This window comes from Falco punctatus, assembly GCF_963210335.1.
Source record: "Falco punctatus genome assembly, chromosome: 2".
Taxonomy (NCBI): Eukaryota; Metazoa; Chordata; class Aves; order Falconiformes; family Falconidae; genus Falco; species Falco punctatus.
The window spans coordinates 57132477-57159402 of record NC_137581.1 but is presented as its reverse complement, the minus strand read 5'-3'; the positions used below and the strand labels follow the sequence as shown (position 1 = coordinate 57159402).

The 26926-nt window shown below is 42.5% G+C and overlaps 1 protein-coding gene across 5 annotated transcripts in view; it reads right to left on the bottom strand.

Annotated features, from left to right (window-relative positions):
* Positions 1 to 26926, bottom strand: part of FARP1 (FERM, ARH/RhoGEF and pleckstrin domain protein 1) — a 213316-nt gene that overhangs the window by 22324 nt on the left and 164066 nt on the right. For 2 of the 5 annotated variants that reach the window (XM_080375411.1, XM_080375415.1), the window contains 5 exons: positions 26457 to 26532; positions 24082 to 24322; positions 9773 to 9963; positions 7888 to 7977; positions 5562 to 5695 (listed from right to left, as the gene is read on the bottom strand). In XM_080375411.1, coding sequence (XP_080231537.1) covers positions 5562 to 5695; positions 7888 to 7977; positions 9773 to 9963; positions 24082 to 24322; positions 26457 to 26532 — 732 coding nt within the window. The remainder of the gene's footprint in view (positions 1 to 5561; positions 5696 to 7887; positions 7978 to 9772; positions 9964 to 24081; positions 24323 to 26456; positions 26533 to 26926) is intronic. The other 3 variants (XM_080375414.1, XM_080375412.1, XM_080375413.1) reach the window with 3 other exon arrangements.

The window sequence follows — 26926 nt, the reverse complement described above, 5'->3', positions numbered from 1 at the left end:
GAACAGCACCTCCCTCCTGGATCCTATAGTTTTTGTCTTTGGGCACTTAAGACACTTTTGACTTTTTAAGAGCATTATTAACTAAAGTTCTAATATTAAGAAATACCTTAAACATTCCCCGTTACAAGTGCCTTTTAAACAAGAGGAACATTTTGTGACTTGAAGAGTCGGTAAATTCCTTGCTCACACCCTGCTATTACTCAGTGCCTCTTATTGCCCTGCCCATTCCAGCTGATGCTGCAGCTGTCCTTTCTGCAGCAAGCAGTGCACAAAACGCTGCTCAGAGCCTAAGGAAAGTACTGCTGAAGCCACCAGAGCTTCCCAGAGCCCCATCGAGCCTTTGGGGAGCATGCACACGTTTAAAGGCTTCGGGCTGGCTATCCCTGTTGTGGGAGAAACCCAATCCACAGGAAGCATGCGTCAGTAATGCTTTTGAACGGTAAGAGATCAGAGCAAGTAACACCACTGTACGGAAATACACTGAAAAGACAACATGTCACGCCTTGCTGTGGCACACCCTCAGAGGCGATCCTGGCCACATCCTGCTGGGAGAGCCACACAGCTGAACATAACGTGGCTCCGGGTGTGACTAATGGATCCTGGACAAGCTATTTCTCTCCCACTATTTCAGATTCACTTGAGCGTAGCGTGGCTCTAATCCCCAGAAGTACCCAAAAGTGACCTCAGCAATGCAAACTGTCCTGTCAGAAGCAAGCCCAAGACACTGGCACTGGGCTCCTCTTAATATCTTTGTCTCAGGAATCCACCACACTCTGTAAGTCTGAGGTTTGTACTACAATACATACCTCATTTCTGCACATAGGAGAACGACACTTCCGAAACTGTTCTCCTCATCTCTTCTCCAGACACGCAGAACCAGCTGAACAGTCAGCGCTCGTGCCTTTAAGAAGGCAGACAAGGATTGCTGCCTTGTTTATATAAACTGTTTATCAGGCTGTTCTTCCTGACCGCAAGTACTACTTCCCAAACAAAAAATGGTTAATAAATCAACGTTCAGCTCATCTTCCTACACCTCCCTTAGTGCTTTTTATTACAGGTTTTCAAACTGCCTTCCATGAATCCCGATTGAGTCCTCTCCTTTCATATGCTAACATCTAAGAGCTTTTTTTTTTTGCAAATTACCAGCCGCACATTTCTCAGCCACATCTGGTAGTACTGAGTAGCTGCTTCCCTCACAAGTGCCTATGAACTGGGAGACTGGCTTCCCTGGGAGAAAGAAGATGAGTCTGCCTGCATTTCTGGGAAGTACATAATGCTTTTTCTTCCCAGCACATGGATAAGGTCCAACATGCAGATTCATACATACTCCCTGACAGGGCTTCCCAGGGCAGAAACGGCTATCCTGGCTTGCCCTAGCATTGCTCTTTGCAGTGTGTAGTGGTCGACCAAGGAGGGAAACTTATGAGTTCTCCATTTGCTATCTTCTGTCAGAATTTATAGAAACCAATATGGAAACGTATAATACAAACATGTAAAAGGGTGTGGGAAAATGAGTTCAATTTTTTTGGCTGGAAAATGGTGCTTGTGGCCCAAATGAACAGCCTATTAAACAGCTTAGATAAAGGAAGGAGTAAAACCTAACTGACTTCTCGGATTCAACTGGCCAAATGCTAACGGAGCACGTAACGCTCTGTGTGCACTGCCCACACCTTTTCCTGGGGAATGGGAGCCAGTTTAAGTCACTGAGACATGTCTCCCATATTTCCTCCCAGCAAAAAAAGTTGGGAACTCCTGGCCTTGCACCCAGAGCCTTGCTGAGGAGCATCTTGGATGAGTCCTGGTAGCCAGGACCAGGACCTGGGTGCCCAGGTACCAGATGCAGCTTTCCTGGCACTAACAGGACAGCCTGATGTGTGCTGTTCCCTCTCCCACCTCAGGCATCTCCCTGCTCTTTTTTCTTCCTCCTCTCTTGCTGTATGAGAGGGCAGAGCCCCATGCCAGCCTGCAACCACCAAAGGCCATCCTTTCCCTCCTCAAACCGCAGGGCCTCTAGTTGGGTATCTTCACTTGGTCCCAGGAACATAGTCTTGCGAACAGAGGGCTCAGCACAGCTGGGGCAACTGAGGGGATTCACAGGCTGCTTCAACGGCCCTGCAACAGCACAGGCAGGGCAGAAAACATCACCCAGATTATGGTATGACTGATCTTAGGATGCTGTGCAATAAAAACACCAGGAATCTGCTCAGTTTCATGGCTAGAAAGAAACCCTGGCTGTGAAAAATGCAGCCATTTCCCATATTCTGCCGGTGGCTCTTGGTGTCAGGATCAGCTCACATCTTGTTAATAACTTTATCACTATGCACTAGGCACCGAGACGTGCTGCTCTTAGGAAATGCAGTACTAAAGAGAAAAATGGGCGAATTGTGTAAAGAAACAAATCAGACCTGCCAGAATCTATAACTTGGTCAACAAGATATCAGCACTTAGATGTTCAGTAGCAAATAGCCTGGCTCTGACAGCAGTTTCAAACAGTTCAGAAGTCTTTGAGCAAGCCAGAAATGCTTTTAATAATGTGCACAACCCGAGCTTCTTGGAGCCAAATACTAAGTCTATAGATGTTTTAACAAATTAACAGCACAGAGCCATCTAACAATTGTTACACACGATCCTCCCCTGGCCTTGCTCTCCTCACACCATCAGCTTCAATGCGATCCAAGTCCTGAGAGATCAGGGAATAGCCTCCCATAAGAGCTTCCAACAGGCAGCACGAAGGTTTCAAACAAACCTTAGACAAACACACGTGTCTAGGCAGAGCAGGCAGGCTAAACTGCACTTTAAGTTGATAAAACCCATCATCCTACTCACTAGGAGAATGAAGATGACTGGTTACAGACATCCTCTCAGACAAGCTCTCACATCACATCTGGGTACTCTGGGGCTTCCAGTAGCTTGATGAAGTCCACAATCCTTCCTTCCATTCAAAGGCCCCTTTCTCCACCCTCTGACAAATGCAGAGCACGCTCATGCCTCAGGATAAGCTTCCTGCATTCCTCCCCCCTCCACCTGCCTGGAAATTTAAAAGAGCTGTCATAGAAGAGTCAGATTTAAATGAGTTGGCTTGAATCCTGCCCGAATGTGCCTGCAGCAGTGCCGTTGGCTCAGCCAGGCCCGCGAGGAGCTCCGCAGCCCATGCAGAGGCTGGGCAGCACTCTGCACGGCTGTGGTGAACACAGTCAAAGCCTGCTGGCTTCAAACCACCTGGGGCCAAAGACAGAGGTACAATCATGGCAGCACAGACATTGAGCTAAGCGACCTTGACCATGCTGCTGAAGAAATTCCCTACCACATTGCCACCAGCAGCTGCTTCTACATGCTGAGGGGCTGTTTATTTTTGTCACTCACCGTTTAATTAAACAGTAATCTCTTAGGATAGAGTTTATTGCTTGCAGCTTATCTCGGTATCTGTGGCATTAAATAAAAAAACACCACTTCCAAAATCACACCTGCCAGCAAATCCGCCTCCCTTCCTAAGGCACATATTCAAATCTTCCACAACTTTAAAAACAAACACTGTCTACAGCAGTGGTATTACATTAGGCAAACTTGTGCTGTTGGTTGCAAACCGGATGCAGACCAGCGGCAGGAACAGGACTGCTTTTCTGTCAAGTGAATCAGAGCAGCTCACAGAAATCCCAGTGGCTTTATGCTAACTGTGGAAGGACTTGCAATAGCTGACCTGACAAAGTCAGAATGAGGTGCCCAGCCTGGGACAAAGTTACCTCAGCAGAATATATCTGAGTAATTTGGATTGCAAAGTTGCTTCATAGCAAATAAGCACTTTATATCATAGAGCAGTTTAAATATGGTATTAGGAGCCTTAAAATGTGGTTTACCACTCTGTGAAACCATAGCCTTAGGACACAAGGAAAAGCTGGAAAATGAAAGGCTTACTCAGCTCTAAAAGAACAAAAAAACCCCACAATTAAATGATGGAAAGCCTAAAAGCCTAAATATTCCTCCTTTCTTTTAAAATACCTCCCCCCCACAGTAAGTGGTAGTAAACCATTGTAGTAAACAATGTCACCTTTCCACAGCAGGCTATTATTGCATCATCATCCCAGTTTTGAAAAACATCACACCTGGACAGGAGGTTGACATCCCCTTGTAATGCCACCAGCAACCAGAAGGATATAGGAGGAATCTCTGTTTCAACGTGCCCCAGGAATCAGCACCCAGCAAACTCACTAGATTAGACTGGTCTGATAGAGAGCAGAACTTGGCCCTTTACTATACAAATTTTCCTCTTCCCACCATGCACCCTTAACCCCAACTACGGTTAATTCTACACCATGACTGGAGAAACAACACTATTTCATAACATTTGAAAGGGCCTCCCTGGAGTACCTGCAATAAACATTCCTTACTGAAAAGTAATTAACACCAGTAAGAATCCTGACTAGATTAAAACAGTGGCAGCCCAATGCCAAAAAAAAAAAAAAAAAAAAAAAAAAAGGAGATACGGGCAAAGTTGCTGTGCAGCACGTGCCTTAGGAGTAACCTTATGTCAAGTGTCAGCCACAGAGTCCTGTGCGAGGATGGCAGCTCACCCAGGACTCAAGAGGCAGCATCACATTCTCCTCCTCACAAAAAATACCCACTAATTCTGGAACCGAGCAGGGTGCGTTTGGATAGCACTCCTCGGCAACAAGTTGTGCTCTTGTTCAACGACCTTGCTCATCATCACAAGAGCTAAACTCACACACTCCAAGACTGTGTTTTGCTTTTGTTTTGATTAATTAGTTAAAGAGGCATTAAACTGATTAGTACTCATCAAGTCTTCCTGCTCTGCTTTCACGTGATTTTTCATTGTCACTTTCCTAACTGAGAAGAAAAAGCTAGGCTCCCAGCACTAAAGATAAACTAACAAAAAATGCCTACACAGAGCGAGACAATCCAGTCCAGACAGGTCTAATGAGACCAAGGAGAGGGCTTCTGCGTGCTGCCTTTGCTCAGACATCAGTGGTCAAATGAACTGTGTTACGAGTCCTGCCAGGGAAGAATTACTCACTTGATAGCTATTTCATAAAAATGCCATGTTCTACTGTCACTATTATGCTAAGGATAGATAATTTTTAAGCCCAGTGTCCTCTTCCGACACTGTCAATTTGTAGAGTGCACTGTAGACCCTGAGACTGCCAAAGCTGTGGTGCTGCGGAATGGGAAGCCGGACTCTGAACCCCACCGCAGCCTACACCTATTTGACAGCAACAGGACTTGGTCCTTCACCGCTCCCTCCTTATTACTGATAAGTCTTGCTTGCAACATGTTTTTCAGAAGAGCTGCCATATAGAAACACTGACACTTGGCAAGAGAAAGCTTCATTCAGAATTATGATCTCATTTGCATACATCTGTACCTGACTGAGATATCCAAACAGGTTTGTCGAGCAAACACAAAGCATGATTCAATATACCCAGCCTGTTAATGACCAACACCTGTGACTTTCACAAACAAACCATGACAGTAGATCACAGAGTTACAAAAAGGGAATGCAAAGATGCTAAACCGTATGAAATAACACAGCTAAATAACAATCTTACCACAGAGCAAGTCTCTGCTCAATTTCCTTGAGAAAACCAGTATGAAATTTGTGCAAAGGTTCGAAGTTGGAGAAAATGAGATTTTTCAGTGTTTCGGGCATGCAATCCTCTTTACTCACTGCACTCTGAAACCACTACAAAGAAAAAAGAAGCAAAATTATCGTGGGGTAGATAGAATGCAGCAGGTATGATCATTTGCTCTTTTTATACACCTAACCCAGTAAGAACCTTATTTAGCTGGCACTAGGAATACCACCCAGGCTACCCCTGACACTCCTACATGCTGAACTGGGGCTCTTATCAGCAGTCAGGCCCTGCATAGTTAAAAAAGAAACTCCCTTCCCCTTTGCTATTACTGGTCAAATCTTGAAAATTCTTTTCAAGCCCAAACTGGTTTGTCAATACAAACTGAATTTACAGATGCTGTAGGTGCAAGAGAAAGAGTATTGCAATACTTGCAGACATTCCAGTAAAAAAAAATAGTACATGCTCTGCACTTTCTTTTGCCAAGTTCTGCTTGAAATTCCTTTGACAGGAGCTGGTACAGTAAGCACTCAAGACCACGCTGCTGTGTGCAGACAGAGAACATCATGCAGTTTGCGAACTAAACAAGTAGAGGGACGGCACTTCCAAGACAAGGCACTAGTAGCAGAAAATAGAGGAGGGTCAGTGCCAAACGCTGCTAAGACTGCAACAGGCTCCTGCTCAGTTTTGCTCCATATTCTCTTTATTTCAGGCTAATAGACCTATGGGTGATGTAAAGCCATAGGACTAGGGGGCTTGCCAAGGTGGCACAGATTATTATCTGTGTATGTAACATGATAATGTTACTCTGTCCTCACTGCACTGCGGGGTGCCAACTACCTATGGAACTTCCAACTTCCTAGCAGGAAACCTAGAAGGTTACTGGGACCACAGGAGACTGTTACAGCAGCCCTGACTGGAGCTGCATCAGCTGGAGCTGACCCAGACCTGCGATAAAGAGAGCCCCCTCCCTCTCCCCTGCTTTCTCTCTGCACTGAGCACAGCTAAGGCTGAAGAACTGCACACCAACCAAGTCTCAAAATTAATGTGTAACACTTGTTCCTTCTACCTTTTCCAATGACACTGGCTACTCGTTCACTCTTAGTGGCCTCCTGATGGGCCTGATGATTAGCTTAAAGCCAGTTGTACACCTTTTGGTGGCACACCAAGTTCGAATTTGCCTACCAAAAGAATAACGACTAGGGTGAAAAATGGAGTTTAGCTCTAAAGAGCTAAACTTTCTTTTTCTGCAGCCACTGAGTGAAATAGAAGATGAAAGCACCGTATCTACTGTTGAGACTGCAGCAATGACCACCGTCCAACAGAATCTGGCCTCTTCCCTTGTTGGCCTGGCTTCCCAGAAAGCCAGGGTAAGTAGGCAGTGGAGCCACAGCTACCTTGCTGCCTGGAACAACCATGCTATCCCAGCCTACAGCAGCTACGTTTAAGTTGGTGTTAGATCAGCTGCATCTGCCACATGGACTCCTGGAATAGCTGAGAAGCTGGGGAGAAGGCGTCTCTCCCTGGTTCCCACCTGGCACCAACAGACTCTTCCATGTAGCACATCCTTCTTACCACAACATCAACACAGGAGGGGGCAACACACCTCACAGAGCTTCACACACCGGGTGATTAAAGACCTGGAAAGCCTGGAGCTGGAGGCCCTGCTGAAATACTATGAGGGGTTTTGGATCCAGTGCTCTTTTACAGACAAGTGTTATTTAAGGCCAGACCTTGTGCACGTTACTCTTGGAAGTTAAACAAATGTTGGTGTGTGTGCAAAGAAGGCACGTATCTGCCTTGGTGGTTCTACAATCACACTCTGATCTGATGCTACAGAGTAATGAACAGACAGTTTCACTTACTGAAAAATCAGAATAATTCAAATAGGTACTGCACAATATTTCATGTTAAATGGAGGGCATTTAATCCAGGAGAAAACATTTATATGTCCCCCTAGGGAGCTACTTCAGTTTTAAGAGGTCATTGAGAACCCACAGGCATTTTTAGTAATTACAACCACAAAGTATGAGAGCATGAAAAAAAATAACTGAACTGTGTCCCAAGTTCCTCAACCTGATACAGTTACGTAGCATGTGTTACTAACCACAGTGCAAATCTCTACTTTCTGCTTTTTGTGTGATTTCCTCCCTAGAGCCATACTCCTGGGCACTGCAGAGAATACCTACAGTACAGAATACAAAAGAAGCATGGAACAGCGAAGATGTTAAATGGAGCAGATGAAATACTACTGCTGACTAGAGCTTCACATGTTTCATGAGTAATGCTGAAGTAAACATACCGATGTGATGACTTCAAGGTCCTTCAGGTACGTTCGTTCTGTGGTCGCTACTTCTTTAGCAATGAAGTAAGCTTTCTCAGTTGGGAATCTCTGTAAATTGCAAACATATTAAGTTTTCATCTGCTTTTATGGAACTGCTTTCTATAGGAAAAAACTGCAAACAACAATCACCAGGAGAATTACAAACTAGTGACCTTTGCTTGTGGTTACTGTGACTCATGCTTGAATGTTTCTAAGCCCTGAAGCCCTGAAAACAATCCTTCCTTGTAAACACAGGAGAACAAGCACTTTCAATGGTTCCTGAGAGACACGTTTCAGCCATGGTGATTTCTACAGCTTTGGGGTGCTGATGTTCCTTTCAGCTTATTCTACACATCTGGAGCAGGACATATTCTGAAGTTCACAAAGAAATCCTTTCCAGGCTAGATAACCATTTGAATCAAATTTGACAATTGACAAAAATGACAAAATGACAAAAATTAGTATTTGATTGTTTTAAGTTTCATCACCAGGGTAAAAATCCACAGTAAAAATATTCTTAAAAAAATCAAATCTGTAAGATTTTTCCAGAGCAGGTAGGCAACCTAACAGTGGGACAACAGAATGATTTTAGGGTAAGCTACAGTTTTCAAATTTCAGGAAAAAAACAACCCAAATCCTCCTGTGTCATCCAAGAGGCAAAAGTGGTTTTGACCTCTTAATTCTGAACAGCCAAAAGATCCCAATTGATCTTGCTCTGTGTTGCCCAGGAAGCAAAAAGGAAGAGCAAAACATCCATAGATCTTTTGCTTCTATATTTCCTCCCTGAAGATCAATGATGCAGAGGATGCACTAGAAAGGGATGCAAGGGGAGACTGCGCGGGCGGGCATTTCCTAGTCAGTAGACAACCCCGCAGGAACCATCACCCGCTGGCATACACAGCAGTCACTGGCTGCTGCAACTTGGACTGACACCAGGGAATCCTGAGTTTATTAACTGATTCCTGGCTTTTCTTTTTCTCAGATACCTTGCTAACTGTGCACACTGGGAAAAGGGATCTTCCTTACACATGCTCCCACTTCCCAGCAAAGCCATCTGAGTTCCTACCTCCTTCCTCCTGAGATGCTCCAAGCTCAGGGGAAAAAGTAGGTGACAGAAGGACAAAGGCAACCCCCTCTTGCCCTGCAGCACAGGAGGGACAAGCCAGCAGGCACCTAGAACACCCTGGCTCAGACACAATCCCTTTATCTTCAAAAGGCACTTTTGGATGTGATGTTCCCTTACGGCTCTGCTGCAATGATGGGGCTGAGCCAAACACTCCCAGCTGAACACTGCAGGCTGTGGCTTGAAGACAGCACTTTGTGCTCCCACAACCAAATGCTCCCAGTGGTGCTCCCAGCAGACTGGAGAGTCTGTGCTGGACACTCCTGAACACACTCAATGCTCTTCCTTTTCCTTCTGTTACAACAAACTTACCCAACTGCACTCCTTAGAACCAAGCTAGATTTATAGGAGACCCTGTCCAAAAAAACTTTTAAGTTTGCAGCCCAGATTTATCCCACATTAACACAAAGCTACCTATCTTTTCCCCACTGCTGAAAGAGGAGCTGGGGCCCCTAACTTCTGAACCTCTGTTAAGGGGAATGAATCCAGGGCACAGAGCCCTCAGTTACAGCCCTCAGTTCTGTGGTTCTGGCCTGATCAGCTCCAAACCGTGAGTTTGGCCTCAGGAGCACAGGGATGCTCTTGGATATGCTGTGCGGCTGAGGACAGCAGATACCAAGTGACCCAACTCAAGTTATCTGTGTGGATCTACGGGGGTCTAGATATTAGCTGCTTTGACAAACAGCAGTAGTCACAGCACAACACGGAGAAGAGAGCAAAGGCCAACTGCCTCTGCCTTACCTTTCTTTTGACCTCTTCCTCATCATCAGTCCTGATGCACGATGGGTCATTCAGCAAAGGGCTGATCAAGGGAGATGACTGCTTGGCATCAGGGCTCAAGTTTGGAGATAAAGACATATTTGCCACTGATGGTCCTCCTTGGGAATTGATGGAAAGCTCTGAAAGGTGAGGGCTGCCAGTCAGAGAACCTGCTAAAAAATGGTAAAAGAGAAATCAGTTAGGACGGATTCTCTCTAGAAAGTACCAAAAGGAGTTACAACCTTAAGTTGCAGCATGTGAAATTACACTACAAGAAGCAGCCATCAGGGTCCTCAAACTAGTCCAAATGGACTTGGAGCCAGAGGAACTGCATCCACTTGCATCAGCCAAGGGACTGGAGCGTTCCTTTAGCTGATGCACTGGCTAAAATGAGAGTCTCTGTAGGGAAGGGATCAAGGCATACATGACTGAGCTGCAATATTTACTGCTACATCAAATTAATATAAATTTTTTCACCATTGTAATCCACTCTATGAAAGAGAATAAATACAACAATAAGTGGGTTACCCTACGAGTGCCATGCTTTCTAGCAAAATAGAATTTCAAAGACTTCATAGGGAGCTACAGGACACAAGTTAGAACAAATTCATCTAGTGGAAGTCTAAAGAAAAAGAAACTATGACTCTCTACAGCAGTGTTGCTGCTAAGACCAGTCAGATCTAACATGAAGGAAGAAAACTGCTAGTTCCCCAATTTCTACACACAACACAAGTATGTATATTATACCTTGTAGGTTTTTCCATGCTCCTCTGATTGTTTTGGGATGGAAATGCTAGCATTACATTTACATAAGAAAAGCAATACTTTTAATGCACAAAGCATAACAACTTTAGATTATCACAGATATAAAGCCCCGTTTAATTTTGGATTAAAATGTTAAAAGAATGAGACAATTAATTACACTTCCATGAATTCACATACACTACATTAAATAAATATTACTGAAATTAGCATTTTGTCTTCTGGGAGGCAGCCAGACTACTCTCTGCACAAAGGAAAGAGTCTGCCAAAAATGCCCAGTGTTCTCCCAGCTATCCCCTCCTCCAAACCTCTAAAAATCTAAACCTGTTTTAGGAGATGGATCTGTCACGTGGAAGAACATTTACAGTCTGTACCGTTTTGGCATCATACATTAAAATCCAACCAAAAAACGTGATGAGCTCTTGATTACCACAGCTAACAGGCTGTCTAGGATTAAATGTAAAATACATACATTGCCATATATAATTAATGTCAAATACATTTTACTACCATGTTTATGACCTCCCTAGATTATGATAGGTAAGTGTTCCTGTTGCTACAACACAGCTGAGATACTCCAGTAAACAAATGAACCAATAAATGCAATTAAGCCAGTAGTAAAACCTATTTATTTTCTGGAAGAACTCAAGATTTATTACTAGAATATGAATGTTTTCCAATTCCAAACCAGTTCATGTTTGTATGTCATTCTTTTGACAAGAGAAGGAAAAAAACAATACAGTTATCAGTTTACGTAATCATGACAGTTATGTAGCCTATTATAAATCAAATTCAAAGCAGTATTTGTCTGAAATAAAGGTCTGTATTGTTACAGCTACCAAGGAAGGATTTACCAACAGTTTCACACTAAATCAATGTTCAGTGAAATTTGAGAAAATGCCGCAGCTTGTTACACAAATGTCAATTTTATTGACACTAGCACACAACTGTATACAGTGTTTTCAAAAGAAATGGAATTCATCATTGAGAAATAGTGAAACAGATTAATAGCAAGGTTATAAGGTTAAAAGTACGTAACTACATTACAAAAGACATAAGAAAAGTGGTATCACCTCAAACATGGAAACAAAGAAATTCTGGCACTATGCCTGTCATACGACAGCGAATAAATGATTTGCACCTCTGTGAGAAGTTCACAGGCATTACAGTCTAGAAGTTAAATAGCACCTATCTGTGATAGAATGGTATAGATATATTGACATATCTACCTACCTATTTATAATCCCAGGTCTAACTTCTGATGTACAGAAGTTAGCTTTATCAGTACAACTCAAGTGTTTCAAACTATAAAGTACCAAATGGACAACGAATTAAAAAGACTTCCTAACCTACACTTGGAAGACACGACTTAGGAAAAGTATTATGGAAAGTATCACCAAAAAAGGTGCCTGGTGGCTCACAGCATTGAGTATAGAGCCCATTGATTTTAAAGACTTGCACATCAATACATCACTGAAATTCTCAAAGGTACTGTGCTGCAAGTTGAAATGCTACATCCTCCTTTTTGGTATCAACGTGGACACAAGCAGTGACCAAATCCAGGCTACATCAGTGTCACAAACAGTGACCAAATCCACCTACAAGCAACAGCTCAGCTAGACTCCATCCAATATGCTGAACCAGTGAAAATTGAAGCTAGGTACAAGACAGTGGCTATATGACAGAAAGGTCTCAAAATGCTGTTACATTAGCATGTTCTGGGGCCTAATTACAACCAACGCAGCCATAAAGATCAACACATTGGATGCTGTCCTGGTAAAGGTGGAAAACAAACTCATTCTTCTGTGAAAAAGTCAGTATGTCACGAAAAAAATGAAAATGGAAGGTCTTCTCTCCCCCACTGCCAATCAATCAGGACGTGTCGTGCTGATGGGTCACAGCAACGCTGCAAAGTGACTTTCTCTTTTCATTGAGGTGAGGAACAAATAACCTGCATTAACCAAACGGTCTTTTCTTTGTGTTTCACCTGACCTTCTGCCACAGGAGAGTGTATTCATACAGGACTTAATCATCAACTACATACTGCAGAATATAAACAGAGGCAGAAGGGAGAAGACCAATCTTATTTACAAGGTACTGAAATTCCTCACATTTTACCCTAAAGGATTCACTGATTGACAGGCTATTATTAGCATGTCAGTGCCAGCTATCAAGTGGTACTGCACAGAACATTGGAGGCCTAGAAGGTTTGCAACTGGTAGCGTGGAAGTGTCTTTGCTTGTACTCCAAAGGATTTTTATTTAGATTCAGACTTGGGCCATCTTTCAAATATAATTGAGCCAGCTATATATACGTAAACCAAGAGACAAGTACAAAAGCACGTTTATCTAAGGATTGCTTAAGCACATATTAAAATTATATCCTTGGTGGATGGGCAGGAATTGAGCATGTGCTCCAACTCCTTTCTGAACTTGGGTTTACGAAGAGAAACAAACACTGGTTGGTGACAGTGGCAAATAATGAGAATGCACTTTACCACAGTATGCCAGATTAGCCCATCGATACCAAAATACCTGCTGTGGTTCTTAGTTTCACTGAACTCGTTTATTCTCCAGACATTGAGAAAAGGTACTGCAGTAGGGAAGGTGACAGAAAAAATAAACCTCGATTGAAATCTAACTCGAAAACAATCTACAAAACGACAGAGGCATTTATACAGCCACAGAACATGAAACCATGGGTTAATCGTCGTAGCTGTACACGCGTCTCAAATCACTCCCCATCCACATACATGTTCCACATGATAAGTAAAATGAAGCCAGTGGCTAAAACCGATTAATAGCCATACCTCTGTCAAAACACACATCACAGTTGCCTGCTGCAGTTTGGGCTGGGAATGCATGGGAATGCTGGCAAGCTGTGGGTGGCCAGCCGTGGTCCATCCCACTGGCAGCACCTGCTCTACTCTAGGCTCCCATCACGCGCATAGGGACTGATGCTGAGGCTGGAGCCCACAGAGCCTTGGGCTGGCTGAGCTACACCGCTTTAGTACCGGGGAAAAAAACCAGTTCAAATCCGTAGCTGAAGAAGAAAGTCTCTCCCAGAGGTCAAATCAAGTCATAGGTGAGCTGAACTGCCTGCTGCCTCTTTCTTTGTTCGCTGCATAGATGGCATCAGACTGTCTGAAAGCCCTGGTTAGAGACTAACCTAACATGGGAGGGCTCCCCTCTTTGTGAGGAAGACAAATGGGCCTCAATGTACCCTGAAGATACTCCTCCTCTATTCCTTTTCTCCTGAAACTGCTGAATAACAAACTCAGGCCATTTAGTGTTCTGCATCTGCTTCAAAAGAAACAGTTCTCATCCCTACACACTGTGTTTTGACAGCAAGAAGAGTACAGCAGTGTTAAGATGCTTCTGGGTATGTTCCTCCTCTGAGGAGTGTCAAGAAGTGAGAATGACTCAATTACGGAAACTGAGTGGAGACATCAACCATTACTGAAGGTGACGGAAATTCTGCTGGAAAACCTCGTGTACAGCTACAGTGCTCATAACTCAATTGTTAAGGGTTAGAATGTTCTCAAGTTGTATAGGTTTATTATTAGAAATTAAAACATGTTAAGAGCCAGAAAAGTACCTTTCTCAATACCTGGAATGCTGCAGGGCTTATTGTCTCTTAGGCCTGTTCCACAGCCTGCTCTGCAGTCAGGGGGCAGATACCAGTTACCCTGCTTTAATGGCCCATTAGTGTTTTCTAAACTCCAGTCTGGTAGATGAAACCCAAGTTGTTGCCCCTTTGTCCTCTGCATTACTGAACATACCACTTACAAAGGCTCTTTAGTACGAGAGTATCTGGCAGAGCTGCCACTGCTGTGGCCACACAGTTAGGTCTAGCTTAATTTTTCCATGGTCACAGTGGTTGCATACCTCTAACTTCTACCTGAAAGTTTTGGTCAGAGAAAGATGCATAGTACAAAATGACACGGCGACAGATAGCACCAGATGAAGCAGCAGGAGTTCTCAGACGCATTTCACCAACGACTAAAGTACCTTAGACTGGAGAAGAGTTTAATAAGGGTGTCCATCCCTTCTCTCCTCAGCTGTGAACCAGGCACAGCCATGCTGCTGAACTAACAGAGTTATGGGATGGACATGCTGTTCTGCTCTCCCTCAATGCAAGAACAAAACCCCACCGACTTCCACGAAAGCTTGAGGGAGACCAGTTCATCAAGCTGCACATCTCTTCCCCATTAAATAAAGCAAGTTGGAGTGCTGGATACAGTTTGTTAAAGATTTTGAAAAGTAGTTAGAAATCAGCCATAAATTTGCGTACAAACGTCCCTGAATAAAGTACCAAACAATTTGAGGAGGAATAGGAATTAAAAACAACCCATATCACACATAACCAGTAACTGCCTGGCTTGAAGAGGAACATGACAGGGAGAAAGGTTCACTCGGACTTCACAGCTTCAAAATGCATACCCATGGCAGGAGTGGCAAGGATCTGGGAGAACAGTGCACCTTCTCAATGAACCAATTTCCTCATATTTAGGACAAAGCATCAGCCAGCAAATGGACAGAACAATTAAACCAGTGACAGTTTTACAGCAAAATACCAGTTAGAATGAGTAAAAGCCTTCAGTACAGGTAAAACTAAAAATAATTAAAAAAAAAAGAAAAAAAGAAACTAATTCCATGCATACACAGTTAAATGGCTTGACATGCTTATAGTCTCATCAAGCTTGGTGTTGGTTTAGTAGCCAGCAATGTCTCCAGCTGGTAAAGGTCCATGCTTTATTGGTATACTGCAGTATTAGACAGCGGTGAGTGTGAAATCAGACAGTAACTGCTGTTGGCCTACATCAGGGTACACTCGCATCTTAAGAACAAAGAGTGAACATTACAGCCCGGGAAGAATAAAAGGTCACTGGGCATCAGTCCTTTATCTCTCCACACAGAAACAGAGCAACTGATAGGAGGATTTCCTGCTGTATCCAGGGTTAGGGTTAGCTTGCTTTTGTTTGTCTTCAGACCAACACCACGTGGTGCTACAACAGAACTGCAAAGGTTCAGCCCCCATGTAAGCTTATGCCACAGATACTGTCCATTTCAACAAGACATCTCCCCAAGCCTGCAGTGATCCTGCTGATGAGCTACGGCAGACAGACTTGACCATCGCTGGGTGCAGCCTTCATTAGGGAATGAAGGGCAGTCCAGTTGTGCTCAATGGAGCCCACAGGCCCTGGAAAGCAGACCTCCTTCCCCCCTCCCTCCACTCCTTATCTCCTCAACACGATAGTTTCTCAACCTGAGACTCACGACCTGGTGGGGGCTTTGCCAGTTCTGAGGAGCGCTCTATGAGACAGGATCACTGTAACAAGAGGAATTAGGTACTCCCAATACAAATAGGTATTTCTGCAGTAAAAGGACATTGAGACAGTGCTTCCAAACAATGCAAGGAACAGAAGATACACCATGCTTTGAGGATAGACAGAACATTGAAAAGGCTTTTTCTCCCAGAGAGGTACATGCTGACAAAACAGTGCATACAATGAAACAAAAAATGTTTCTCATTAAACGGTATTAAACAAATGACAAAAATGAGAATGAAGTCCCCAGCATTTTCAATTTTAAAAATTAATTTTGACTATTGAGATTTATTTAAAAAAATCTATGCATGTGTACACACAGAAATCAGGAAAGGGCTGGATAAGTGAAACACTGCCAAGCTTATGAACTTTTGTTAGTGGGTCCAGGTGAGTTTTTTAGCAGGAAAGGGAAAAATAAGGATTCAGCTAATCAAAGGTTTTTAACTGCCTCGTGGAAAAGCAACAGGCATGAGCTCCAGCATTCACTGAACTAAACAGAAAGACCTACCTCTGATCTTGCTGTAAACCACCAAAGGCAACCCCCTTTTCTTCTAAAAACAGGATTTGCAGCATTTTAAAGAAAGTATCTAATCTAATTTTAACAAGCTTGAAAGCTCTTGAATCAGAAAGCATTCATTTTCCTTCAGCCTTCCATGTTCAATCAGTGACAGCTGTATCATTACTGTCTTTAGAGCTATTTTTTATCAGCAGGAACTGTGGATTTTTATGATTCTCAGGGGCCACAACTTTACAAAAGAAAAATCAATAGAAATCACATCTTAAAACTCTTATCATTCTAGAGCAAACTAAGTATTTACCATCATGTCATGCAGATTTATGATCCTAAGGTCTTTACCCCCTTTACTGTAATAACACCGCCATTATTTACACTCATGAAAAACATGCCTGTGAATACACAGTTCAGCCAGACACACAGGCTTTCCAGATCTCATAGCATTTAAAAGAAAGTGCTCACTGCTTTTAATAACAAACAACATAAAATAAGCTTATTCTACACGCTCTTTATAGACCACAGAATTAGAACAGAAGACTAGATGCTCTAAAGAACTGCTACATGTCACCCAAGCTAGGCTTTTTATTCATATGATGCCTTCGATTTTTAAGTAGAAAATCTGTATTTTAAAATATCAAAGGCACCACACAGCCTAACCACAGAGAGGAATGCAGAAGATGCCTTTGCTCAGGATCCACATGTTGCACAAGAATTATTTGCCTTATAAATAAGTAAATAAGATATGTGCCCTTGTCTAGGCATGTTTCAGCAACTATAGAAATAACTGAAATACAAGAAGAAAGATTTTGTTAATTTCCTAGGATTTAAATTTCCTTCTTTTCTAGAACCTGACAGCACGGGCAACAATTTTTCCTAATATAGCTTGACAAACCAGAGTCTGCTGCTACCCACACATTTGAGAAAACTTACACATCAGTCTAATCTTTGGAATCTCCTGATGTCAATACTGTGTGTCAGCCACTTATAATCTAAAACCCCAAAACCATTAGCATCAAGTAGGAGGCACCAATATGCACCTGGGTTCCTGACAAAAAGGACTGTTCTACCACTTGTGCCTGACAGCATCTAAGAAAAGAAAGGTGTATATATTAAAAATTGTTCCAGAAGATTCAAGTTCCCTCATATATTTAGTGTCTCTCTCTCTTATTTGGTATGGAGAAGAGGACTGATCCCCTAAATGAAGAGGAAAGAGATGTGCTAAAATGTACAGAAGCTGCCTTAAGAAACTACATTGTTGAGAGAGAGAAGTGTTATTGGAAGACTAAAGAGGACTTTGGCTTCCCTCACTTTATATATGCCTGCACAGAGAACCTCTTTCCTTCACACCCACTGCCCTTTCCAGTTGGTAACAACCATGCTGGTAAATGAGGTCGATCTCCAGTGGTCCATATCCTGGTGCACAAAGGTAAGTGACACCCAACTCCTTCCCGCATGTGGAAGGTCAGGAAAAACTTGGATTGTTAATTTTTCATCATTAGAAGCTAGACTGCAGCAATTGAAATTTCATTCTAAAGTCACCTCTGACAGCAGTCTAATGCCTCATTATGACAAATGAGACTAGTTAAACAAACATGGTATTTGACAGAATTTGTAGGTCAGATGTCCTTTCCTCTGTTGAAGAACTGTTCCAGAAATAGCCACAATTCATGCTAATTGCATATAAATCATGCTGACAAGATCTGAATCACTGGTTTTCAATATTCAAAATCAGGTCTGTTTCATCAGTTCTCTCAACTAATCAGTTCAACACAATTCTTGCTCTCCAAGTATCCTAAGAAACTACTGGGGCTTTAAACTCTCAGGAAAAGAGTGGAAAGCACACTATGCCAAAGGAAACTGTAAATAAATAAGGCTAAACATTTTTAGTTTGCTTAAGATATTTCCTATTCTTCTCCTTTCCTTTGTCTTCCCAACGCTGGAGCTCCCCCCCCAGAACACACTTCTAGTTGATTAAAGACTCTGCATGTGTGTGCATTTACTGTGGGACCGAAGAAGACAGAATTTAAAACATCTCTGCTTCTTAGTGAAGAAAAGTAGGAGCTATAAGCAGGTTGCAGATCTGTCTAACCCATTTTCCATTTGACCTTCTCTGGTCACCACAAAGTAAATGCATGGACAGATAGAGAGGCCAGACAGGAACTTCTGGCATGAACGCTACTGCTTCAGAACGAGTACAGCTGCTTCAACTAATAAAAGCTGCTCTGCAAACATCTGTGCAAACAGAAACCTGACCTACAAATATTCAAGGGGGGAAACACAGGTCCTGAAGTGGTATTTTCTAATAATACCAGCATCAGTTAGTGAACTAATTCACAAACCACTGTTTTTTCACCCATTGCTGGGTTCTAATGATTACATTCAGCATTGCCAATGCTGCTTGGTTGAGAAAATTCTGTTTAATTTTGCATGCCCATTAATCTTGAAGCAAACTGGTAAATCAATTTAGGTTTTCAAATTACTAACACACAACTCTTTCATTATGCTCATCCATCTACTTTATAAGTGATCTCAGCTCCACATAGCTCACATGATGTACACACAAATACAGCAAACCTAAGAACTTTCAGTTACTTGTTGACATTTTCCAGGTACAGAAATTTCCAGTTTTAAGTTGATAATTCTGTATGTAGTGTGCACTACAATGGTTAATGGGATGGTACTTGTTAGGCAGGCCTTATGAGCCATGGGTGATTTGAGATGATGGCAGCACCAAGGTGCAAATCATCTTCAGAGAACACCCTCTCTGTCATGCACAAGGAATATGTTTACTAGGGGATATGGACAAACTGAAAACAGTGCAGTCTAGGCTATTCAGATATCAATTATTCAAAACTCCATACCTGTAATATCCTATGTAGGTCCTGGCTCCTACATCAACTTGCCACTACACATGCTTCCTTCATCTAGACAAATTTATTCCCAAATGTTATATTCCAGGTCACTGAGGAAAACTAGATTCTAGGAGAGGCTGATATGAAAAAAAATCTCCAGGAGAAGATTTCAACAGGACATAACAAGTCTGAGCTGCTGCTGGGCTGGAGAAAACTTAAAATTGTCTGACATGACTTTTCTGCTGTCATTGTAGAAGATGACTGAATGTGGTCAAGTAGCTGGAATAACAAATAAAGAATCAGAGTGCTTTTTATCTATAGACTAACTACATCTGCGTATTATTTCCAGACAAACCCCTAAACTGATTTGAAACTCGTCTCCATACTCATCCAACTACATGGACAGAGTTAGTTCAGCACAGTGACAAGCCATCTGGACAGACCAGCAAGAGGTTTCGTCCACATCCTCTGGAAAAACAGGAGATGGGTGGCTCAGGACTACTCATTCAGAGTAGATGCTGCTGCTCAATCTTCGTGGGATTCAGCTCCTTCATTTGTAGCAACTGCCTAGGGATATCTGGTCACTTGATGAGTATGGGATTTAGAAGTAAATTATTGAGAATAAAAAAATTTAGAACAGTGAATAAAAATACCATCAGCCACACTCCAAAGTCTACTGGAATTGGTCAGAGAATCAAATCTTTTACTTAGCCTATAACTACCTCTGTTAGACCCAAGACACAGGTATGCTTAGACTAGCGCTATTGACCAGTGTAGGCGGCTCAATCAACACTTGCAATGACTCACTTGAACTGACAGGCTCCTCTTCCCACACGTGCTTTGTGAACCAGAAGAATTCCCTCATCTCACCTTATCCGCACTCTTGCCCCAAAGGTTTTTTCCCTGCAAGGCCTTTCTGTATCTGTCTCACAGAAACAAGCTCCCAGATGAATTCTATGGGACCTGATCCTATGTGAAAACATCAATTTAAAATTGCTCTCTCACTTACCATTCTTGGCAAGCACTCAGATATGAACCACGTGTCTGGCAGAGGAATTTGGCCCACAGACTGTTTTTAATTAAATGCTTGTCTGCTGATATTAAATGGAACTTCAGTGGCATAAATATGCTGCAAAAATGGTTCATCCTAAATGAAATTATTTCCTGTGTAATTTACAAACTTTCTTTCTTCAAACTGGAAGAACTCCTGATGCATTAAAACGACAATCACTTAAACATTTAAAGTAGAAAAAATGCCAGTTGACAGAAAATAGTCAGAGAAATATCCTCAATATTTCAGTTTTGAGGATAATATTCAAAAGGGAAAAGAAAAGCTGTTGAGATACTTTATTAGCAACTAGGCTAACTCCAGCTACCAGCAGGTCTGTTCCTATGAAATTATAAATCCATTATCTTTGTAGGCATATGAGAGAAGAAATCAGGCCTGAAAACAGTATCTGAAAGGATGCAAGATAGTAAACACCACTTACCAAATTTTATATTCACTGAAATCCAAACAATATGAAATCTATTCACTTTTCTTAAGTAGCAGAAACAACTGCAAATCCTTTTGTTGAAAATCCATTACTTGAACTCTAATTTTACTGTCTAACAAGCAATTATTCATCTGTCCAGACTGCTATCACCTTACTGTACAATGTAACTACTTGTACTTTTGCTGCACAAGCAGCAGAAAAACCCAAACAATAGAAAAGGAGACTCATGCACCCAACTCCCTGTGCTCACGCTATTCTGCTAATGCAGGCTTCAACTACTTGATATATCATCTTAAATACTGAGACGTTCAAGGCAATTATTTTACAGCTATTCTAAATCGAAAACACAAACCGCCTTCTTTTAGAATAATATATAAGCAAGCTTTTCCCTAATTATTAATCTCACCGTTTCTAGATTCATGCTTTAAGCTACAGGAGCAAATGAGAGCATTCCCTGTCACCAAAATATCACTGTCTAAAGAGATGCTTTAAGTCATTCCTGTTCAGAAATGATGTATCTAATCTTTAAGAAAACCAACACACTAAAGGAGATGAGTGGGTTAAAATTTATATTTACACAAAGATATATTTTACTGCAAAAAAGTAACATATATAACAAGACACGCCTAACTACTGTAGGTATCTTTCTAAATAACCTTCACTCAGATTAAACTCTGGTCAAGTGTGCATAGACCAAGGCATTAGAAAAATTAAAAAAACTTCTTCATTACTTTGTAAAAACGATCTTGAACATTTTATATTGTCTAGATTTACAAAGTCTTGTAACATGTTCATCAGTACTTATGTGGATTCATCACTGCTGCATGTATATGCTGCGTGATGCACATCACTGCAAGTGACCTGCAGTTCAATCAGTGCTGCTGTTCACCACCTAAAATTCTCAGATTTAGTTTCCTTCCCCCACAAGAAAAATACATAAAAGTTAAAATTAAGGCCAGCATTAAAGAGCACATCTTGCCTCCCAGCTCTAATAACTGTAGGAGATCTTTCATCTGGATTTTCTTAATTAACTCTGAGAAACTAGAATCGGGTTTTAATAGGATGCAGCCTTAATTCTCAATACTTTTAGTCTGTGAAAAGGAAGTTTACAAAGAATTAGTATCTCTGTCCTTCTGCACATGTGCCAAAATCTCGCTACTCTGTGTACAGCACAGAAGACAATCAGCCTGGACCACAGTTAGTCCCATCATTCTCTGAGTCAGAGGATGAAAATTTTATGAGGTGGCACTGAGAAAAAATAGCCTATGATAGACTAATTGGATCCTGTACAGATAAAGATTCTTCATGATCAAAGTGAAAAATAAAATTAAACAGCCACCATCTCAAGCCCCCCACCGAAGATCACCCACAACAGAACTTTGATGTCTCCATAATAATTCTACTAAAAGAATAAGGAGAAAAAAAAAAATCTCTTGTAATTAATCTTTATACCACACTGATAAAGGATAGAAAGGATTGCCTTGCAAGTAATACTCATACCAGTCTTCATTAGAGCTGTTTCAATCTAAGCTTTTTTCACTTCAATTATATTTTTCAATTCATCCTCTTTCTTGCCCAAGGAAGAGTTTGGAGTTTCAAAATCTCCATCACCAAATCAGCCTGTTGAACCTACTGAAGAAAAAGCCAATATTGTCATTGTTCCTGCATATATAACTAATTTTGTATCCTCAGCTCCTCAGTTAAGATTATAAAATGAGTTATGAAGATAGGTAGACCAAATACATTCTTGCTATGAAAAAATTTTCCAGCATATTTCAAGATTTCAACAAGTCTTGGTCTTGAATATCAAGCTGCCTGCATTTGGCTGTAAGTTTAATTCCCCCCCCCCCCCCCCCCCCGTCTCTGTTGAGGCACTCATAAGCTCTCCTTATATCGGAGAGGAAAAAAACCTGTAATTGACATACAAAAGAGCACAATGTACCTACTTAATTTCATTTTTGTTTTGTCAAAATAACTAGTCAAGTGTTAAAGAAGCTACAATATATACCTAAAATACGACTTCATACAAAGAACAGGTGAGTGTATAAAGTCTTACAAAGATACCTAAATCAGTAATAATTTCCCTCTCCTCCTGCCTTTCAGAGGAGATGCACTACTGTTAAGCTTCACTGAGACTTATCCCTGTTACTGTATTTCTAGCACCCCTTCCCTCTGGCTGGTCAGTACAACGATAATGATAACACCTGAAATAGCCCACATGCTGAAATTACTACCAGCCACTCTTCACACGCCCCAGAAGATACAACCACTCTAATGAGCAATCACAGTATCCACTGGTCTCATACGCACCGGTCCCTAGCAGCTGAAGACCTGCATACCATCTTCATCACTGAGGCCAACAGACATATCCTCCTCTACCTCCTCATCAAGCTGAAGGCTTCCAAAGGAGTACTTATTTCTAGGCATGGGAGAGGAACTCAGCACAACGGGATTTCCAAACACCAGGGGGTGAGTGAAGGGGTTAATGATTTCTGAGTCGGAATCACTAGATTCTGTCCCACTGCTGGTGGAGCCCTCCATCATCTGGATTGCAGCCACGTGATCCATCACGCCACCGGCATGCAGCGACTGCATGACTGGGCTCTGCTTTGACTGTGCCCCAGCTGGCACACCGTTGGCTATCATCTTGCCCTCTGGAGAAGACATCTTAGACACCCTGCCTCCTTTATAATATCGCTCTGATCTATACTCCTGCCCAGGGGTTGAGGATATCTGGCTTAGGATAAACGGATCCGTAACTGATTTGTTGCAGAGATTTGGGATTTTCTGTGTGTGAGGTGGTTGAGAATCTGGAGAATATCTGCAATACCCATGGCAGCTGCTGGCACGGCTATCCTCCTCCCCAGTCCTCACCCTGCAGTCATGCCCATTTTCTGAGACATAACCTTGAGAGCCAGTTCTACTCAGGCTCATGTTAGGGCTTGACCCTTTGCTACTGGGAGGCAATGGAGTGGCCAGCGGACTACGGCTCCCTGGCCCTCTAAACATTTCGTCAACCAGTGAGCTGTGCCTTGGCATCCTGGGGCTTCCCCCAGTGTAGAAGGAGAGATTAGCTGGGTTATCATCAAGGTACTCTTCAGAGAGATACTGGGAAGACTTTATAGAGGCTGAGGAATCCCTATGCCTAGTTCTATTGCGATTTTCATCTCTGTAGTGAATATAGGCACCACTGGTCAAATCACCCTCATAATTGTCATTTGTTTGGGAATATGACCGGGTTATTTGTCCTCTGAGGAGATCATACTCGCTATCTACGTCACTGCAGTCAATGAAAGGAATGGAGGTGCTACTGCCATGAGCAGCCCTGGAAGCTGGACCTGTGCTTGGTTGCTGTGATTGAGGTCTGTTCTGCTGCACCCTGTCCTTAGCAGCCTCCTCTTCTTCCTCCACTGTTGACACCACTGCTCCATCCACCTTTCTGCTTTCCTTTGGACTCTTCTTCAAGGAAGGGCTCTTGTGCTGTCCAGTGTCTTCTGCTGAAGCTTTCAATTCCTTTCCTTGCCGGCAGCTCTGCACTGCTGCAGCATCATTGTCATCTCCATAGGCAAAGCTAGAGCTCTGGAAAGATAAAAGAGGGAAGGCAAGGGGGAGACAAAGGGGGAGGGAAGAGTGAAGGGGTGGGAGGTTTGGGAAGGAAGGGAGTCAGAGTGAAAAGGCTACTTGTAATTACGCACCAGAATTTTGCACTGCATTTGCAGCAACATAGGAGCCTCTTGAAAGCAGAAGAGGTAACCCAAGCTTCAAAACGAATTAGAATTTTTTAAAAAAAGAGGTCTCTGATCTTGAAGAACAGAAACATATATAAGCTAAGCAAGGGAAGAGAAAGCAGACAGAATGTGGTGATACGTAAAAATGGGTATTTGAGGTGTTTCCATGCACTAAGGCAGCCATCAACACTCTAAGAACAACAGCGTGTTCACGCTACTCTGAGAAACTGGAGGAAAAGAAATATGTAAGACAAATTCTGCCCAGCCTACTCGTATACAATAATAAAAAAAAAAAGCTACGTGTGGGCTTTCGAGCACCCCACATTCAATCCTTGGAGCATACCTGCCACTAGTTCATAGAGTGGCTTTTCTGCACACATAAATAAGTTTAATCTGCCTGGTAGCTGTACTCCATCTACCTGAGCTCTTCTTAACAATATAAATATGCTAAAAGATATTTGAAATGGGCTGCATTTATAACAGAATTCTCTGAAGTTCTTAGATTTGCAGAAATGAGAGCCTGTGAATATCAAAAGGAAACAGTGCAAGGAAGGCGAAGGTTTGGGTGGCATTCTTAAATATATTAATCTAGTATCTTGCTCCTGCCATTTAAGCTCTACCTAACCTAAGGTTATGTGATCAAAGGTTTGCCTCCACAAACAGAGGGGTACACTGGCAGGTGTAGGAACCCCAATAATCTAGCCAGGAAAATGCAGCTCCCTGACCTGGCTCCTCTGGGGCTTGTCCCAGGAGAGCCATCAGCCCATGGTCTGGGTGTGTCTGGGATGCCAGCAACTGGAGAAACCAGAGCATATGCATTTTGGGTGGGTGGGTAGGTCAATGTGTAATTGCTAGAAAACATTAAACTGGACTAGTTGATGAGTAGGGTAAGAGAGCTGGGAGCCAAGTACTGGAGCAGCCATAAGTCAGACCAATTACTGGAAAGACCGTGAGGCCTGGGTGCCAATTACTGGCAACGTCCTAAGTACCTCTGTGTAAGGTAACCAGGAACCAGAGGATATGAGTGTCAGTTACTGCATAGGCTGTATGAATTACTGGAGGAACCCATAGTGTGTGTGTGTGTGCATGTGTGTGTCTGTAGATCTGAGTACCAGCAATCATTTCAGGGGCTTGCATCTCCAGATACCAGCCACTGGGAGATCTGGGGATCCAGGAGCTTGCTACTGGATAGACTGAGTGTCTAAGACCAGTTGCAGGAGGGATCCACATCCTATGTATGCGTATTTTCCACCAATGAACTTTCATCCTGATCAGCCAAAGAGCGGAACAGGGTGAGGCCACTGGCACTGTTTGTGTTTGTGGGAGTGCTGTTTTCTGCTTGTGTTTACCCGTGTGGCTGGCTGTGTGTACATGTGTATTTATCTGGGCGCCTGTAGTGAATACCTGCTTAGCCTTACTACTAGCTGGACATGGGAACATACAGCTGCAGCAACTTTGCCACTACTTTGCAAACTCCTACCTCATAACAGCTACTTATGCAAGATAATTACATTAGTTATCTACCACAGATAATGGCTTAGGAGTCCAAAGCTGTAATTTTTCTGAGGAAGTAATTCTTCTCCTCCTTGGTTAATACAACAAAACACCTTGTCACGGGCAACCGACATTCCCAAGTGAAAGAAAAGAATTAATTTTTTCCCAGATGCAATAACCAGCTACAACCTAGGACACCAGCAGTAACTCTGTGGATTGCAATTTTTCAGATGGTCATTAGCACAGCTCAGACAAGCTCACTATTTATATTTGTCTGGTTGTCTGGAAGCAATGCTGTTCCACAATGGAAATGAACCTGTTCCACTTGCAGAACCTAAAACTTAATGGCACCCAGGGCTCCTCAGCTCCCAGTTAAATGGTAAGTGAGCAGAAAACTATGATCCTAGAGTTTTAAAATAGCAATCAGTGAAGGGTAATCTAATAAGAAATGTTTAAAAGGCATGATCCAGGGTTTCATCAACATCACTGACTTGTTTTGGCACCTCTGTATGCTGTTCTGAAGGCTGTGCAGTCAGACTCCTGATGGAATGAATCTTGCTGTGTTTCCTGGAGATAAAAGGAAAATCACAGTAAGAAGCCATTTCAGTTTTTTCTACAAATAGGAATCAAGAGACGTGCCTCTTCAAAGAAAACCTTTGAACAATAGCTTTCATAAAATTTTGCTCCAGAACAGATTAACATTCCTCCTTTCCGTAAAATTTTAATGTGCTATGTGTTGCAAACACATATATAAGAAAAGGGAAAGGCACTGAAGCAAAAATGGTCTGTCATGTGAACACGAGTCGTAATCAATTAATTGTTCCCATGGTCTTTGGGGCATTTTGGCCATTACTTCCAGTTTACCATGAGCAAAATGAGTTCAGACAGAACTGGCTTTAGCAAGTTGGAAGCTTTCTCTGGAGACCTCTCCCCTTGAGGTTGGCTATTACCTATTCCTGTT